Here is a 19,395-nt window from a genome sequence, read left to right as displayed (position 1 = left end):
ACACGATCACTCTAGTTACAACCTGCTTAGATAACCTCTAAGACTTCCTAGAGTATTCTGATCCACACGATCACTCTAGTTCCTTACAACTTAATGTAATCAAATCTAAGAGTATTACAATTGCTTCTTAAAAGCTATAATCACAAACTGTGATATTTCTCTTATCGTTTAAGCTTATTCTCACTAATATATTACAACAGCAATGTAGTGAGCTTTGATGAAGATGAAGATTCTGAGCTTTGAATAGAACAGTGTTTCAGCAAGTTAATATTCACAGAAATTGTGTTTTTTTCGTTAACCTTGCTTCTCATCAGAACTTCATATTTATAGGCGTTGGAGAAGATGACCGTTGAGTGCATTTAATGCTTTGCGTGTTCCGTACAGCATCGCATTTAATGTTATACGCTTTTGTCAACTACCTCGAGCCTTGTTCACGCTGTGTCTACTGACGTTGCCTTTAATAGCTTCTAACGTTCCTTTTGTCAGTCAGCGTAGCCTGCCACTTGTACTTCCTTCTGATCTGATGTTTGTGAATACAACGTTTGAATATCATCAGAGTCAAACAGCTTGGTGCACAGCATCTTCTGATCTTCTGACCTTGAAGTGCTTCTGAGCGTGATACCATCAGAACTTCAGTGCTTCTGATCTCATGTTCTTCTGATGCTTCCATAGACCCATGTTCTGATTCTGCTTCGACCATCTTCTGATGTCTTGCCAGACCATGTTCTGATGTTGCATGCTGAACCCTTTGAGACAAAGCTTCTGAGCGCTGAATTATGCATACTCTTTATATATTTCCTGAAAAGGAAATTGCAATGGATTAGAGTACCATATTATCTTAAGCAAAATTCATATTATTGTTATCATCAAAACTAAGATAATTGATCAGAACAAATCTTGTTCTAACAATCTCCCCCTTTTTGATGATGACAAAAACATATATAAATGATATGAATTTGCGATCAGAAAGAGCAGTCGGCAAAAGACAAATTACACAGCTATAGCATAAGCATGTGAATATGTCTCCCCCTGAGATTAACAATCTCCCCCTGAGATAAATAATCTCCCCCTGAAATAAATACTCGAAGAACTTTAATAAAAGACTTCCCTGATTATTTCGGTAGAGACGATCACATAAGCTTCTGTCTTCAGAGAATTCATAGCTTCTGACTTCTGCTTCCATTGGACAGCTTCAGAACTTGAATTTCTTTAGATCCCTAGAACACTCATAGCTTCTGATTCCTGCTTCCATTTAGGACAGCTTCAGAACTTGAATTTCTTTGATCATCAGAACATTCACAACTTCTGATTCCTGCTTCCATCTAGGACAGCTTCAGAACTTGAATTTCTTTGATCTTCAGAACATTCACAGCTTCTGATTTCTGCTTCCATTTAGGACAGCTTCAGAACTTGAGTTTTCTGGATCTTTAGAACATTCACAGCTTCTGATTTCTGCTTCCCTCGGATAACTTCAGAGCTTTGAATTTCTACCAACATCACTTCATGCTAGATTTGTATCAGAACATTGTTGAATGTACCAGAGCATCATCAGAGCATCTCTACATCCTGAAATGTTACAGAACAAAAACTAAACGACAAAAGTCAGCATGAACGAGTCAGAACATAAAATGTATATTAGAACACATGATATGTATCAGAGCCATATAGGCTAAAATAATGTATCAGAGCAAATAGAATTTTGTCAGAGCAAATAGACAAATATGGATCAAGTTCTATTATCAGTGCTTCTGATTCTGAAGCTTGACAGCACTCAGCTTGCTTCAGTTTCCATGAGCTTATTCTTTTTACAGAATAACGCTTCTTATGGTTTTGCTTCTTGTGTGCTTTGAAGATTCTCTTCATTTCTTTATACCTGCAAAACCCCATATAGGCTAAAATAATGTATCAGAGCAAATAGAATTTTGTCAGAGCAAATAGACAAATATGGATCAAATTCTATTATCAGTGCTTCTGATTCTGAAGCTTGACAGCACTCAGCTTGCTTCAGTTTCCATGAGCTTATTCTTTTTACAGAATAACGCTTCTTATGGTTTTGCTTCTTGTGTGCTTTGAAGATTCTCTTCATTTCTTTATACCTGCAAAACACTTAAACCATATAGAACTTGCAGTTCTTGTTAGTGAAAGCAACTGATTAAATCAAATCATTTATCACATATTTCTCCCCCTTTTTGTCATATCATCAAAAAACAGAAAAGATTCAGAGACAACAAAAAGAAACACACGGAGGAAGAAGATGATTTCATTGAAGTTCAAACATCAGGTACAGAAGTACATGAAGATAAGTAAGATCAGATGCACAAAAACAGATGCAGCAAAAAGAAAGAAACAACACAGACTCAATCTAAGATGGCCCTAGCCTTGACAGGATCTTGGCCAGCATCTCTTGAACCTCATTGTTGTGTCCAACTTGCCTCACCATGAAAGCTCTAAACTCAGCATTGAGTGAGCTTTGCTCATCCTGTCTCTTCTGAATTTCTTCCAGAGTCCTTGCAAGACGAGAAGATTCATCAGAAGAAGCTTCACCGCTTTCAACCACAGGAATAGCAACTTGATCTGTAGCTTCCATGGATAGATCATTTGCAGGGATTTCCTCAACAGGATCTGATTCAGCAACATGATTTTCAACATCTGCTTCTTGCATAGAAGCATCTCCATATTCTGCAGCAGGAATTTTCGAGTCTCCATTCTCAAGTGCCTGAAGAATGGCAGCTAGATTCCTGGGAGCAGAAGGACCTTCAACTTCTGGTGGGTCAACAACTTCTGGAATGACCAAGCTTGGGTCTTTCTCAGAAGGGTTTTCCCTCAGATAGTTAAAGAGAGTCTTGAAGTCTCCGAGCAGAACAGGATAATCAGGAATAAAGATAACAATATCCCTGCATGGATTTGCTTCCATTTCAGCAGCCAGTCTTAATTGTTCCATCTCATCCAAGAAGGGCTTCTCTTCCAACAGATGTCTTCCTTTGAGACTAGCAAACCAGAAGTCTTAATAATTCCTCAGAATTCCACGAGGCCGTGGGGCAGCAGCTACACAGGCTTCCTGAAGTTCTAAAAACAGAGCATCTGATTCTCTGCGAAAGATCCTCCAGAAGTTCCGCATAGCAACATCATTCAATCCAGAACTTTCAGCAATTCTGAGAGTATCAAAGATACTTCTGAGATTCCTCTTTATTTTTTCAAAAACTACACCAATAGGGTATACAGGGCGGAATTTTATTTGGGTTTTTGAAAAGGCAGGGTTGGAAGTGAAGTACGGATGAGGTTCTCTATCCAACCTATAAGAAGATTCTGCTTCAGTATCAGAATCTAACACTACCACTTCAGCTTCAGGACGAGGCTTGGGAGTGTAGTTGCAATCACGGAGCAGCTGCTCATGTGATGCAGAGGTTGGAAGAGGAGAATCACAAAGGTTGTTTTGAGAGGTGGAGGGAGTATGTTCAAAGGTGGCATTGGGAGAAGGTTGAGATGGAAAGAGAGTTTGAAGGGGTGGTATATCCAGAACAGGATTGATGGTAGGTGGAGAGGAAGGAATGGTTATAGGAGAAGATGGAGGTGTAAGAACATGGACAAAAACAAGTGATTCTGATGTGGCTTTTTCTGGTTCAGGTGTAGGGACAACCTCTATTGGTGCAACTTCTGAATGAACAGCAGGAGCAGAATCAGGTTCAGAAATGCATATACCTTTGGAACCTCTCAGAAAAGCTTTGGCCACATCCTCAGTCTTCTTTTGCTTCTTACTCTTCGGCTCTTCAATAATCTTTGCTTTGCCGCTAGAGATTTCTTTCCTTCTGACATATGCCAGAACTTCTGATTGATTCTCAGCCTCTTGAGAGACATTTTCTTCATCAGACTCTTGAAGAATCATCTTCCTTTTTCTTGTTTTCTTCTTCTCAACAGCTTCTTTCCCTTTCTTCTCAAACTCATCAGAGACAGACTTAGCAACCTTTGCAATGACCTCTTTAGAAACATCTTGTTTCTTAGAGACAGCAGAAGGATAATCATGCTTTCTTTTAGTCCTTTCTTCCTTCTTCTTATTTATTTTCATTGGAGCACCCTTCTCTTGATTTTTGAGATATTTATTTTCTTCTTGTGATAACAGATACCTAGTTCTGACTACAGGTACCTCACAGTTGAAGAAAGTTTCAAACTCAGCAAGAACAGGTGCTCTTCTGATTCTTGTATCAGCAAGAGGTTGGGGAGTCTTACTGATAGCCTTAATTACTTTCATCTTCTTCAAAGTGAATGCATTCAGACAAGCCCCAGATGTGACAGCAAGGTCTTTCACAATACCTTCAGATTCCAAGCTTTCAACAATCTTTGAATGCACCAAAAGATTTGAAATAATCCTTCCAAAAGGAATGATTGTTCCACCTTTTTCTCTGAAAGCGTTTCTGGAATCCTTTACTGCTTTTCACAAATGGTTGAAGATGATGTAGATCGCATCAACCTTCTTCTTAGTGGCAATGCAATAAAGAATATACCTTTGCTCATTATTGATGAAATCCGAGGCATGTGTTCCTTTCCTATGGTAGAAACACCCAAGAAGGATCTTTGTCCAGATTTTGTAGACATCTCTCAAATCCTTGACGCTTTTTGTTTCCTTGACATTTGGATAGAGAGTGGATAGAACATCTCCCCAATCTGCCCTTTGATCAATCTCAAAAGCCCCTTCAGGGTTTTTCAGATAAAACATCACTCTTAGGATGTTTTCAGTAATAACAACAAACTTTCCATGGACGAAAGAAAGTATTGATTTTGGAGCAACCACAACATGTGCCCAGAACTCCTTGACAAGATCCGGATAAACTGGGCCAACGAACTCAGCAAACAACGAGGTCCATCCTTGAAAGATGATGTCTTCTTTAAGATGAAATTCATGTTCTTCAAGGTTGTCAAAATCAACAATAAGTTCACATAGAACTTCTAATTTGTCCTTGGGAATAGAGCATGCAACAACAGGAGTAAGTTGCAAAATTTCTTCTTGGAGATGGTGAGGAACAGATGTATCAACATTTTGGGATGAGAAGGCAGCCATGGATGCAGAATGAACAAAAGACGAACAAGAAAAGAAAACTGGGTTTTCGATTAGGGTTTTAGAAAACGGCTAAGAACTTTTCAAACGAGAGAATGCAAGAATAAAGAGAGACAAGGGAGCGAAAAAGATATATGATATGATTTGAAAAGAATATAAGGAGACGAATATAAAATAGAGAATGAAAAAGAATAAATAAACAAAATGAATAGTTTCAGAATCAAAAGAAATCATTTTCATTAAATGACGAGTGACGTGAGGAGAGAGATCGTGGTAAAAGAAATGATTTAAAGCAGTTACCTAGGTCGGCGTCTTTTCAACTGCACGCTTCGTACTGACCGTAGAGACACGTGTTCATCATCAGATAATGGATGACAGGTGTGAAATATTCAATAGGCTTTACGCCTTCTGATTCCGATCACTGCTTCTGAATTGATCAAGTTTCTCTTCTGGAAACACTCCTTCTGAAGTGTGCTGATGTAAATCTGAATGATCTTCTGATCCATTACTTCTGATATACACAGCTTCTGGAGATTCACTTCTTTGTTCTGCAGCTTCTGATAAGACAAAACTGTATCTGCAGAAATTCTTAAGCTGCTTTGTTTCATCGGAACCAAGTTTATCATCAAACCAGATATTGATTGATTCTTCTACAATCAATGTTTCAATATTGTATATTCTGTAGCATTTAGAGCATTCAGAATAATCAAGAACGAAACACCATTGCTTTAGAAACAAACAAAACAGATGGTTCCAAGACTAATAAACTTTCTTTTCTGATCTCCTACGAACATAGTTTCTTCAACAGATTTAAGTACCAGAACTTGGAAGACAGTCCTTCTTCCCTTCAAGTGTTGAGACCAACTTGAGTCCAGATGACATGACATGTTGACTTTTATCTTCTTTGTCGCCAAGAGAATCTGCAAAAGAAATAGTCTTTTTCTTTGGTACCCACATCTTCTTGGGTCCTTTCTTGTTAGTTCTCCTCAAGTTCTGATTGAACTTGGGTTTAACATCGTAAGCAGAAGGAGAAACAGCATGATAATTCTTAATATGAGTTTCATGATATTTCCTAGGTTGTGTCACATGCTTTTTAGTGTGTGTTATGTGAAAACTTTGAGCATGTGAAGTGTGCCTAATATCATGTGAGTGGCCATACTTGAACTGATCATACAATGGCTTGTATGTGATTTTCATCTTATCAACAGGTTCAAGTTTGTATGGGGTTTCACCCTCAAAACCAATGCCAACTCTACTGTTTCCAGACACAGCATATATCATAGAAGCTAGCTGACTTCTGCCAATACTTCTAGATAAGAACTTCCTGAAACTTAAATCATATTCTTTCAGAATATGGTTTAGACTAGGAGTGGATTTTTCTGAATTGGAAGGAGATCCAACATTATTGGATAATTTTAAAACTTTTTCTTTTAATTCAGAATTTTCCAACTCAAGCTTCTTCGTTTCAAATTCAAATAGCTTTTTCAGCTTTTTGTATTTGAGACTAATCTGAGACTTGAATTCCAGAAGTTCTGTTAGACTGGAAACTAACTCATCTCTAGTAAGTTCAGAAAATGCCTCTTCAGAATCTGATTCTGATGTAGATTCTGATCCGTCATCTTCTGTCGCCATCAGCGCACAGTTAGCCTGCTCATCTTCAGAGTCTGAATCATCTTCTGACTCATCCCAGGTTGCCATAAGACCTTTCTTCTTATGAAACTTCTTCTTGGGATTTTCCTTCTGAAGTTTTGGACATTCATTCTTGAAGTGTCCAGGCTCATTGCATTCATAGCACATGACCTTCTTCTTGTCAAATCTTCTGTCATCAGAAGATTCTCCACGTTCAAATTTCTTTGAACTTCTGACGCCTCTGAACTTCCTTTGCTTGTTCTTCCAGAGTTGATTTAGCCTTCTGGAGATCAAGGACAGTTCATCTTCTTCTTCAGATTCTGATTCTTCAGGATCTTCTTCTCTAGCCTGAAAAGCGTTAGTGCATTTCTTGATATTGGATTTTAATGCAATAGACTTACCTTTCTTTTGAGGCTCATTTGCATCCAGTTCAATTTCATGACTCCTCAGGGCACTGATCAGCTCTTCCAAAGAGACTTCATTTAGATTCTTCGCAATCTTAAATGCAGTCACCATAGGACCCCATCTTCTGGGTAAGCTTCTGATGATCTTCTTTACGTGATCAGCCTTGGTGTATCCCTTGTCAAGAACTCTCAATCCAGCAGTAAGAGTTTGAAATCTTGAAAACATCTTTTCAATGTCTTCATCATCCTCCATCTTGAAGGCTTCATACTTCTGGATTAAAGCGAGAGCTTTAGTCTCCTTGACTTGAGCATTTCCTTCATGAGTCATTTTCAAGGACTCATATATGTCATAGGCCGTTTCCCTGTTAGATATCTTCTCATACTCAGCATGAGAGATAGCATTCAGCAAAACAGTTCTGCATTTATGATGATTCCTGAAAAGCTTCTTCTGATCATCGCTCATTTCTTGCCTTGTCAGCTTTACGCCACTGGCATTTACCGGATGTTTGTAACCATCCATCAGAAGATCCCATAGATCACCATCTAGACCAAGAAAGTAACTTTCCAGTTTATCTTTCCAGTATTCAAAGTTTTCACCATCAAATACCGGCGGTCTAGTATAACCATTGTTACCGTTGTGTTGCTCAGCAGAGCCAGATGTAGATGTAGACTTTGCAGTTTCATCAGCCATCTTTTACTGAAGCGTTTTTCTCTTCCTGAATCTTTTCTAAACACGGTTAAGTGCTTGCACCTTAGAACCGGCGCTCTGATGCCAATTGAAGGATAGAAAAACACTTAGAAAGGGGGGGGGGGGTTTGAATAAGTGTAGCTTTAAAAACTTGACCGATAAAAATAAATTGCACAGTTATTTTTATCCTGGTTCGTTGTTAACTAAACTACTCCAGTCCACCCCCGCAGAGATGATTTACCTCAACTGAGGATTTAATCCACTAATCGCACGGATTACAATGGTTTTCCACTTAGTCAGCAACTAAGTCTTCCAGAGTCTTCTGATCACACACTGATCACTCCAGGAACAACTGCTTAGATACCCTCTAAGACTTTCTAGAGTCTTCTGATCCACACAATCACTCTAGTTACAACCTGCTTAGATAACCTCTAAGACTTCCTAGAGTATTCTGATCCACACGATCACTCTAGTTCCTTACAACTTAATGTAATCAAATCTAAGAGTATTACAATTGCTTCTTAAAAGCTATAATCACAAACTGTGATATTTCTCTTATCGTTTAAGCTTATTCTCACTAATATATTACAACAGCAATGTAGTGAGCTTTGATGAAGATGAAGATTCTGAGCTTTGAATAGAACAGTGTTTCAGCAAGTTAATATTCACAGAAATTGTGTTTTTTTCGTTAACCTTGCTTCTCATCAGAACTTCATATTTATAGGCGTTGGAGAAGATGACCGTTGAGTGCATTTAATGCTTTGCGTGTTCCGTACAGCATCGCATTTAATGTTATACGCTTTTGTCAACTACCTCGAGCCTTGTTCACGCTGTGTCTACTGACGTTGCCTTTAATAGCTTCTAACGTTCCTTTTGTCAGTCAGCGTAGCCTGCCACTTGTACTTCCTTCTGATCTGATGTTTGTGAATACAACGTTTGAATATCATCAGAGTCAAACAGCTTGGTGCACAGCATCTTCTGATCTTCTGACCTTGAAGTGCTTCTGAGCGTGATACCATCAGAACTTCAGTGCTTCTGATCTCATGTTCTTCTGATGCTTCCATAGACCCATGTTCTGATTCTGCTTCGACCATCTTCTGATGTCTTGCCAGACCATGTTCTGATGTTGCATGCTGAACCCTTTGAGACAAAGCTTCTGAGCGCTGAATTATGCATACTCTTTATATATTTCCTAAAAAGGAAATTGCAATGGATTAGAGTACCATATTATCTTAAGCAAAATTCATATTATTGTTATCATCAAAACTAAGATAATTGATCAGAACAAATCTTGTTCTAACAGATAGTTGACAAACAAACATGGTCTGTTCTCCATAAACAGTTATTAATTTGTCCTTCAGAGGGTAATTCAACATCTAGTGAAAAGTGGAAGAAACGACTTAAGCATTATGAATCCAAGGTCTTCCCAACAAACAGTTGTAAGCGGGATAAATCTCCATCACTTGAAAGGTGATATCAAAGTCATGAGGTCCAATGCGGATAGGAAGGTCAATCTCTCCAATCATAGTGCATGAGAACCCTTCAAAAGTCAACACGCTAACTCCATTTGGTCTAAAAGGTGCCCCTTGATAAAACAAACTTTCCAAGGTGCTCCATGGCATAATGTTCAGAGATGAACCAGCGTCTACTAGCACATCTGTCGAAGTGTTGTCTTTATACTTTGCTGATATGTATAGGTCACGGTTGTGCTTTGAAATCCTTTGAGGGATTTCTCGCATCATACTATCAAGTGGCCCATACGTCATTTCTTCCTCAACGTAATTGTGTCCTTTTCTTTCCTTGATTTCTTCATCTAGCAAACTCATACCTATCAGAGTCAGAATATCTTCTTGTAGATAAGCACAACCTCGTGTGCTTCCTTTACAAGCGGGGCAGCTATCATGGCTAAAGTCAATTAATCCGTTTTGGACCCATTTCTCGTGTATCATTCGTAAGGGTCCGTGCACAGTGCAAACATCAGGCACATACTTCACGGTGGAACATTCTCCAATCATGTTGACATTATTCTCATCTCTATCTCTGAGAATTTGGATAAGCCCTCGATCCATGAGACTTTGAATTCTTGCTTTTACGAGTGCGCATCCACTGGTATCTCTGCAGTAGATTCGGCAAGAGCCATAATTGTGTCGAGTTAATCCTCCCATCACCCATTAGGTGGCATGCACTTGTACTAGGTCACATCTCGACTGGTGTACGTTTTAGATTTGATATTGGCCAGGAAAGCCATGTACCATGTTGACGGAGTGAATTTCTTCATCCTTTTTCTTTCTTGATATGCTTATAATTCCTTGGTTTAGCAGTTTCTGAAGGTCTTCAACTACGAGAGTACATCCACGAATGGTGTTGGAACATTTTGGGCAAGCATTGTAGTCATGTGGAGGAAAGTAATGAAGTTCACACAAGACAACATGCATATTCACCAAGGATTGAGTGGATTCACAAACATCATGTAAGTATTCATAACCGGAATGAGTACTTCACTAATGAGAGGGTAACAATTTTCCACAGTATGACCAGGAGCACTCTTATGAAAAGCACAGCGAGCATCTTCCTTGTACCAAAATGGTGGATTAGCAGAAGAAGGAGGAGGATCCCTCAGTTGAACTAGATTTTTCTAAAGTAGAAAAGGCAGTAATTCCATATAAGTCATCGGAATAGGATCAAAAGGCGAATATTTCCTTGATTTTTTTGAGGAGCCTGTTGTCAAGGCTGTTGAGGCTGAGGCTTCTGCACATTCTGAGGAGGATCTTGGCTAACAACTGGAGTCATAGCAGCAATTTGATACCGTCTTTTTCTTCCTCTTGAGATGGCACTAACAGTTTCTTCCTTCTTCTTAGCAAAGTTACTACCAAATCTTTTGACGCCACCACTAGCTAGTGATGAGCTGGCTTCTTTGACTAGGCGACCTTCTCGTATACCTTCTTTAAGTTGCATCCCCATGTTTACCATCTCAGTAAAGTCATTGGGAGCTTTTGCTACCATCTTCTCATAATAAAATGTGCTTAGTGTTTTAAGGAACACCTTGGTCATTTCTTTTTCTTCCATGAGAGGAATGATCTGAGCAGCTAGTTCATGCCATCTTTGTGCGTACTCTTTGAACGATTCTTTCTCTCTTTGAGACATAGCACGGAGTTGATCTCTGTCTGGTGCCATATCAATGTTGTACTTGTATTGTCTGATGAAAGCTTTACCCAGGTCATGGAAAGTACAGATGTGAGTACTATCCAAACCCATGTACCATTTCAAAGCAGCTCCATATAAGCTATCTTGAAAGAAGTGAATCAGCAGGCGTTGATCTTCAGTGTGCATAGACATTTTCCTTACATACATAATCAGATGACTATGAGGACAAGAATTCCCTTTGTACTTCTAAACTCTGGGAACCTGAACTTGGCCAGAACTCTGACATTCAAAACCAAGCATAAGTCATTTACTTCTTTTCCAAATAGATCTTTTCCTCTAAGGGCCTTGACCTCTTTTTGCATTTCCTAGAATTGGTCTTCAAATTCTTCCAATCTACCCATACCTTCAGAATGAGCGTCATGGGAAATCTAATCATTGAGAAGAGGAACAATGTTTACAACAACAGGAGTAGCAGTTGTTAGAACAAGATTTGTTCTGATCAATTATCTTAGTTTTGATGATAACAATAATATGAATTTTGCTTAAGATTATATGGTACTCTAATCCAATGCAATTTCCTTTTCAGGAAATATATATAAAGAGTACGCATAATTCAGCGCTCAGAAGCTTTGTCTCAAAGGGTTCAGCATGCAACATCAGAACATGGTCTGGCAAGACATCAGAAGATGGTCGAAGCAGAATCAGAACATGGGTCTATGGAAGCATCAGAAGAACAAGAGATCAGAAGCACTGAAGCTCAGAAGATGGTATCACGCTCAGAAGCACTTCAAGGTCAGAAGATCAGAAGATGCTATGCACCAAGCTGTTTGACTCTGATGATATTCAAACGCTGTATTCACAAACATCAGATCAGAAGAAAGTACAAGTGGCAAGCTACGCTGACTGACAAAAGGAACGTTAAAAGCTATTAAAGGCTACGTCAGTAGACACAGCGTGAACAAGGCTCGAGGTAGTTGACAAAAGCGTATAACATTAAATGCGATGCTGTACGGAACACGCAAAGCATTAAATGCATTCAACGGTCATCTTCTCCAACGCCTATAAATATGAAGTTCTGATGAGAAGCAAGGTTAACGATCCTGAACAATATAATTCAAATTAACTTGCTGAAACTCTGTTCAAATCCAAAACTCAGAATCTTCATCTTCATCAAAGCTCACTACATTGCTGTTGTAATATTTTAGTGAGATTAAGCTTAAACGATTAAGAGAAATATCACAGTTGTGATTATCGCTTTTAAGAAGCATTTGTAATACTCTTAGATTGATTACATTAAGTTGTAAAGTAACTAGAGTGATCGTGTTGATCAGAATACTCTAGGAAGTCTTAGGAGTGAACTAAGCAGGTTGTAACTAGAGTGATCGTGTTGATCAGTAGACTCTAGAAAAGTCTTAGAGGGTATCTAAGCAGTTGTTCCTGGAGTGATCAGTGTGTGATCAGAAGACTCTGGAAGACTTAGTTGCTGACTAAGTGGAAAACCATTGTAATCCGTGCGATTAGTGGATTAAATCCTCAGTTGAGGTAAATCATCTCTGCGGGGGTGGACTGGAGTAGTTTAGTTAACAACGAACCAGGATAAAAATAACTGTGCAATTTATTTTTATCTGTCAAGTTTTTAAAGCTACACTTATTCAAACCCCCCCTTTCTAAGTGTTTTTCTATCCTTCAATTGGTATCAGAGCCTGGTTCTAAGGTGCAAGCACTTAACCGTGTTTAGAAAAGATTCAGGAAGAGAAAAACGCTTCAGTAAAAGATGGTTGATGAAAGTGAAAAGTCTACACCTACACCTGCATCTACATCTGGCTCTGCTGAGCAATACAACGGTAACAATGGTTATACTAGACCGCCGGTATTTGATGGTGAAAACTTTGAATACTGGAAAGATAAACTGGAAAGTTACTTTCTGGGTCTAGATGGTGATCTATGGGATCTTCTGATGGATGGTTACAAACATCCAGTAAATGCCAGTGGCGTAAAGCTGTCAAGGCAAGAAATGAATGATGATCAGAAGAAGCTTTTCAGGAATCATCATAAATGCAGAACTGTTTTGCTGAATGCTATCTCTCATGCTGAGTATGAGAAGATATCTAACAGGGAAACGGCCTATGACATATATGAGTCCTTGAAAATGACTCATGAAGGAAATGCTCAAGTCAAGGAGACTAAAGCTCTAGCTTTAATCCAGAAGTATGAAGCCTTCAAGATGGAGGATGATGAAGACATTGAAAAGATGTTTTCAAGATTTCAAACTCTTACTGCTGGATTGAGAGTTCTTGACAAGGGATACACCAAGGCTGATCACGTAAAGAAGATCATCAGAAGCTTACCCAGAAGATGGGGTCCTATGGTGACTGCATTCAAAATTGCAAAGAATCTGAATGAAGTTTCTCTGGAAGAGCTTATCAGTGCCTTGAGAAGTCATGAAATAGAGCTGGACGCAAATGAGCCTCAAAAGAAAGGTAAGTCTATTGCATTAAAATCCAATATCAAGAAATGCACTAACGCTTTTCAGGCTAGAGAAGAAGATCCTGAAGAATCAGAATCTGAAGAAGAAGATGAACTGTCCCTGATCTCCAGAAGGCTAAATCAACTCTGGAAGACCAAGCAAAGGAAGTTCAGAGGCTTCAGAAGTTCAAAGAAATTTGAACGTGGAGAATCTTCTGATGATAGAAGATTTGACAAGAAGAAGGTCATGTGCTATGAATGCAATGAGCCTGGACACTACAAGAATGAATGTCCAAATCTTCAGAAGGAAAATCCCAAGAAGAAGTTTCATAAGAAGAAAAGTCTTATGGCAACCTGGGATGAGTCAGAAGATGATTCAGACTCTGAAGATGAGCAGGCTAACTGTGCGCTGATGGCGACAGAAGATGACGGATCAGAATCTACATCAGAATCAGATTCTGAAGAGGTATTTTCTGAACTTACTAGAGATGAGTTAGTTTCCGGTCTAACTGAACTTCTGGAACTCAAGTCTCAGATTAGTCTAAAATACAAAAAGCTGAAAAAGCTATTTGAATTTGAAACAAAGAAGCTTGAGTTGGAGAATTCTGAATTAAAAGAAAAACTTTTAAAATTATCCAATAATGTTGGATCTCCTTCTGATTCAGAAAAATCCACTCCTAGTCTAAACCATATTCTGAAAGAATATGATTTAAGTTTCAGGAAGTTCTTATCTAGAAGTATTGGCAGAAGTCAGCTAGCTTCTATGATATATGCTGTGTCTGGAAACAAAAGAGTCGGCATTGGTTTTGAGGGTGAAACCCCACACAAACTTGAACCTGTTGATGAAATGAAAATCACATACAAGCCATTGTATGATCAGTTCAAGTATGGCCACTCCCATGATATTAGGCACACTTCACATGCTCAAAGCTTTCACATAACACACACCAAAAAGCATGTGACACAACCTAGGAAATATCATGAAACTCACATTAAAAATTATCATGCTGTTCCTCCTATTGCTTACAATGTTAAACCCAAGTTCAATCAGAACTTGAGAAAATCTAACAAGAAAGGACCCAAGAAAATGTGGGTACCTAAGGATAAGATTATTCCTATTGCAGATATCCTTGACTGCAAAAAGGACAAAGCACAACATGTCATGGTACCTGGACTCTGGATGCTCGCGACACATGACAGGAAGAAGGTCTATGTTCCAAGACCTGGTGTTTAAGTCTGGAGGAGAAGTCAAGTTTGGAGGAGATCAGAAGGGCAAGATAATTGGCTCTGGAACTATAAAGTCTGGTAACTCTCCTTCCATTTCTAATGTACTTCTTGTGGAAGGATTAACACATAACCTCTTATCTATCAGTCAATTGAGTGACAATGGTTATGATATAATCTTTAATCAAGAGTCTTGCAAGGCTGTAAATCAGAAGGATGGCTCAATCCTATTTACAGGCAAGAGGAAGAACAACATTTATAAGACAGATCTGCAAGATCTTATGAGTCAGAAGGTGACTTGTCTTATGTCTGTTTCTGAAGAGCAGTGGGTCTGGCACAGAAGATTAGGTCATGCTAGTTTGAGAAAGATTTCTCAGATTAACAAACTGAATCTGGTCAGAGGACTCCCTAATCTGAAATTCAAATCAGATGCTCTTTGTGAAGCATGTCAGAAGGGCAAGTTCTCCAAACCTGCATTCAAGTCCAAGAATGTTGTTTCTACCTCAAGGCCATTAGAACTCTTGCACATTGATCTGTTTGGCCCAGTCAAAACAGCATCTGTCAGAGGGAAGAAATATGGATTAGTCATCGTAGATGATTATAACCGCTGGACATGGGTAAAATTCTTGAAACACAAGGATGAGACTCATTCAGTGTTCTTTGATTTCTGCATTCAGATTCAATCTGAAAAAGAGTGTAAAATCATAAAGGTTAGAAGTGATCATGGTGGTGAATTTGAGAACAGATCCTTTGAAGAGTTCTTCAAAGAAAATGGTATTGCCCATGATTTCTCTTGTCCTAGAACTCCACAGCAAAATGGGGTTGTAGAACGAAAGAATAGGACTCTGCAAGAAATGGCCAGAACCATGATCAATGAAACCAATATGGCTAAGCATTTCTGGGCAGAAGCAATAAACACTGCATGCTATATTCAGAATAGAATCTCTATCAGACCTATTCTAAATAAGACTCCCTATGAATTGTGGAAGAATAGAAAGCCCAACATTTCATATTTCCATCCTTTTGGATGTGTATGCTTTATTCTGAACACTAAAGATCATCTTGGTAAGTTTGATTCCAAAGCACAAAAATGTTTCCTTCTTGGATATTCTGAACGCTCAAAAGGCTACAGAGTATACAATACTGAAACATTGATTGTAGAAGAATCAATCAATATCAGGTTTGATGATAAGCTTGGTTCTGAAAAACCAAAGCAGTTTGATAATTTTGCAGATTGTGATATTGATATATCAGAAGTTGTTGAGCCAAGAAGCAACGCATCAGAAGCAGAGCTTCTCAGAAGCAAAGAATCTGAAGATCAAGTATCAGCTTCTCTGGAGGATCTAAGTATTTCTGAAGAACCATCTGTCAGAAGATCATCCAGACTCATCTCTGGTCATTCAGAAGATGTCATTCTTGGAAAGAAGGATGATCCAATCAGAACAAGAGCATTCCTTAAGAACAATGCAGATTGTCAATTAGGTCTTGTATCTTTGATCGAGCCAACTTCTGTTGATCATGCTCTAGAAGATCCAGACTGGATAATTGCTATGCAAGAAGAATTAAATCAGTTTACAAGGAATGATGTTTGGGATCTTGTTCCTAGACCAGATGGATTCAATATAATTGGTACAAAATGGGTCTTCAGAAACAAGCTCAGTGAGAAAGGTGAAGTGGTAAGGAACAAAGCCAGACTGGTGGCTCAGGGTTATAGTCAGCAAGAAGGGATTGACTACACAGAAACCTTTGCACCAGTGGCCAGGTTAGAATCTATTCGTCTATTAATTTCTTTTGCCACTCAACATAACATCACTCTTTATCAGATGGATGTTAAGAGTGCCTTCTTAAATGGTTATATAGATGAAGAAGTCTATGTCCATCAACCTCCTGGTTTTGAAGACTCTATGTCTCCTAATCATGTTTTTAAACTTAAGAAATCATTGTATGGATTGAAACAGGCTCCCAGAGCTTGGTATGAACGCTTAAGTTCTTTCCTTCTGGATAATGGTTTCACTAGAGGAAAAGTGGACACTACTCTCTTTTATAAAACCTTTAAAAGGGATATTTTAATTTGTCAAATATATGTAGATGATATTATTTTTGGAACATCTAATGCTACACTTGGAAAGGAGTTTGCTGAGTCTATGCAGGCTGAGTTTGAAATGAGCATGATGGGAGAACTCAAATATTTCCTTGGAATACAAATAAATCAAACATCAGAAGGAACGTATGTTCACCAAACCAAGTATGTGAAGGAACTTCTGAAGAAGTTTAATCTTCTAGACTGCAAAGAAGCCAAAACTCCTATGCATCCAACATGCATCCTAGGTAAGGATGAGGTAAGTAAGAAGGTAGATCAGAAGTTATACAGAGGTATGATTGGATCTCTTCTATATCTGACTGCTTCTAGACCTGACATTCTGTTCAGTGTTTGTTTGTGTGCTAGATTCCAATCAGATCCTAGAGAATCTCATTTAACTGCTGTTAAGAGAATTCTAAGGTATCTGAAAGGTACTACTAATGTTGGCTTAGTTTACAGAAAATCTAAAGAATACAACTTAGTAGGATTCTGCGATGCTGACTATGCTGGAGACAGAATTGAAAGAAAAAGTACTTCAAGAAGTTGCCAATTTCTTGGAAGTCATTTGATCTCCTGGTACAGCAAGAAGCAAGCAACTATTGCTCTATCAACAACAGAAGCAGAATATGTCGCTGCTGCTGGTTGTAGTACACAGATGCTCTGGATGAAGAGTCAGTTAGAAGATTATCAGATATTTGAGAGTAACATTCCTATATTCTGTGATAATACTTCTGCTATATGTTTATCTAAGAATCCTATTCTTCATTCAAAAGCTAAACATATTGAGATTAAACATCATTTCATAAGGGACTATGTTTAGAAGGGTGTTATATCTTTAAACTTTGTTGATACAGACCATCAATGGGCTGATATCTTTACAAAACCCCTGGCTGAAGATAGGTTTAAGTTCATTCTGAAGAACATCAGTATGGATTTATGCCCAGAATGAGAAGATGAGAAGTTCTTATGTATGAGTAACTTCTGAAATGAAAATGGATTATTTTTTATATATCAGAAGTTCTGATTGAAATCTTTTAGAAATTATGATTCGGTTATTACTAACGTTTCATTGTCTAAGTTGATTCAGAACCTCTTTTAAAGCAAAACAGCTGTTACGTTTTTATCTAGGGAAGGTAAACCTGTCGTTACTATTCGTGGATAAACGTGCGTGCAGTTGAAGGGACGCCGACCATAGGTAACTGTGCTAGTCACCTCATTTGTCTTTATTATCTCTCCTCACGTCACGTAACATTAAATGCTAGTCATCATTCGTTTCATTTTATTTCTTTTAAATACTCTTCAAACTCTTCTCTTTCCCTCTCATCTTTCTCTATCTCTTTGCATTCCTCATCAAGTTTTTTTTCTCTCTCTCTCTTCCATATCAAACCCTACCTGTTCATTTTTCTGCAAACCCATCATGAACTCTTCATCAAGCCCAGGAAATAATGAAAATGATCAAAACAACAAAAGAAAAGCTGTTGAAACATCACCTTCCAAACCCAAAAAGATCAAAATCACCTATGATCCTCTCAAGGTGAATCCTTTCGAAGCAATGTTGTCTGGAAACTATTCTAGACGTGTGTTTCATCCTCCTGGTGAAAGTCCTCCATCATCTCCATCTTCTTCCTCATCTTTCGACCTTCAAGACTCAGCTTCCTCTTCATCTAACCTTTCCTCTCCCTTAATCTCTTCTGAAGAAATCTCTTCATCTTCACCCGCTGAGAATGTTGTCTCTGGTAAAGATGGTGGAAGATCTGCATCAGGACCAAGTCTCCCTGATCCCTCGCCTGAAAGCCCAAGAAGCAGTCAATGAGGCGTTTCACTCCTTCATGGCATGCTGGCACAGACGTTGTCTTAGCTAGGGTCCTAGGATTTGGTCTTAGTAGTTTTATTTTCCTTGTTGCATCTGCTTGTTAAACATCTTCTTGTAATCCTTTTTTGATTATCAATGAAAAAGTTTCTTTGCTTTTACTTTCCAGCGTTTTTTTTTGTTTTATGCATCTAAATCTTTTGAAATATTCTTTTTGATGTTATGACAAAAAGGGGGAGAAAGATAAATGATAAATGATTTGATTAATCTATCAGTTGCTGGGTAAAGCTCCCACACATTCACTAACAAGAACTGCAAGTTCTATATGGTTTAAGTGTTTTGCAGGTATAAAGAAGTGAAGAGAATCTTCAAAGCAAACACAAGAAGCTAAACCATGGAAACTGAAGCAAGCTGAATGCTGTCAAGCTTCAGATATCAGAAGCAAGAAAGAATGAATCAGAAGCACTGATAATAGAATTTGATCTATATTTGTCTATTTATTCTGACAAAATTCTATTTGCTCTGATACATATAATGTTATGGCTCTGATACATTATTTGCTCTGATACATTATTTCAGCCTATATGGCTCTGATTCATATAATGTGTTCAAACATACATTTTATGATCTAACTCGTTCATGCTGACTTTTGTCGGTTAGTTTTTGTTCTGTAACATTTCAGGATGTAGAGATGCTCAGATGATGCTCTGGTACATTCAACAATGTTCTGATACAAATCTAGCATGAAGTGATGTTGGTAGAAATTCAAAGCTCTGAAGCTATCCGAGGGAAGCAGAAATCAGAGGCTGCGAATGTTCTAAAGATCCAGAAAACTCAAGTTCTGAAGCTGTCCTAAATGGAAGCAGAAATCAGAAGCTGTGAATGTTCAGAAGATCAAAG

The 19,395-nt window shown here is 38.4% G+C and overlaps 1 protein-coding gene across 1 annotated transcript; it reads right to left on the bottom strand.

Moving 5' to 3' along the window:
* Nucleotides 1-9,171: 9,171 nt before the first annotated feature.
* Nucleotides 9,172-11,107, bottom strand: LOC131604613 (uncharacterized). Its single transcript, XM_058877043.1, has 3 exons — nt 10,526-11,107; nt 10,237-10,406; nt 9,172-9,886 (listed from the first exon to the last, which is right to left on the bottom strand). The coding sequence occupies exons 1-3, from the start codon at nt 11,105-11,107 to the stop codon at nt 9,172-9,174; spliced, it is 1,467 nt and encodes a 488-aa protein (XP_058733026.1).
* Between the last annotated feature and the right edge of the window lie 8,288 nt (nt 11,108-19,395).

The sequence above is a fragment of the Vicia villosa genome, linkage group LG5, assembly GCF_029867415.1.
Source record: "Vicia villosa cultivar HV-30 ecotype Madison, WI linkage group LG5, Vvil1.0, whole genome shotgun sequence".
NCBI classification, from domain to species: domain Eukaryota; kingdom Viridiplantae; phylum Streptophyta; class Magnoliopsida; order Fabales; family Fabaceae; genus Vicia; species Vicia villosa.
This window is presented reverse-complemented; position numbering and strand designations above follow the sequence as displayed.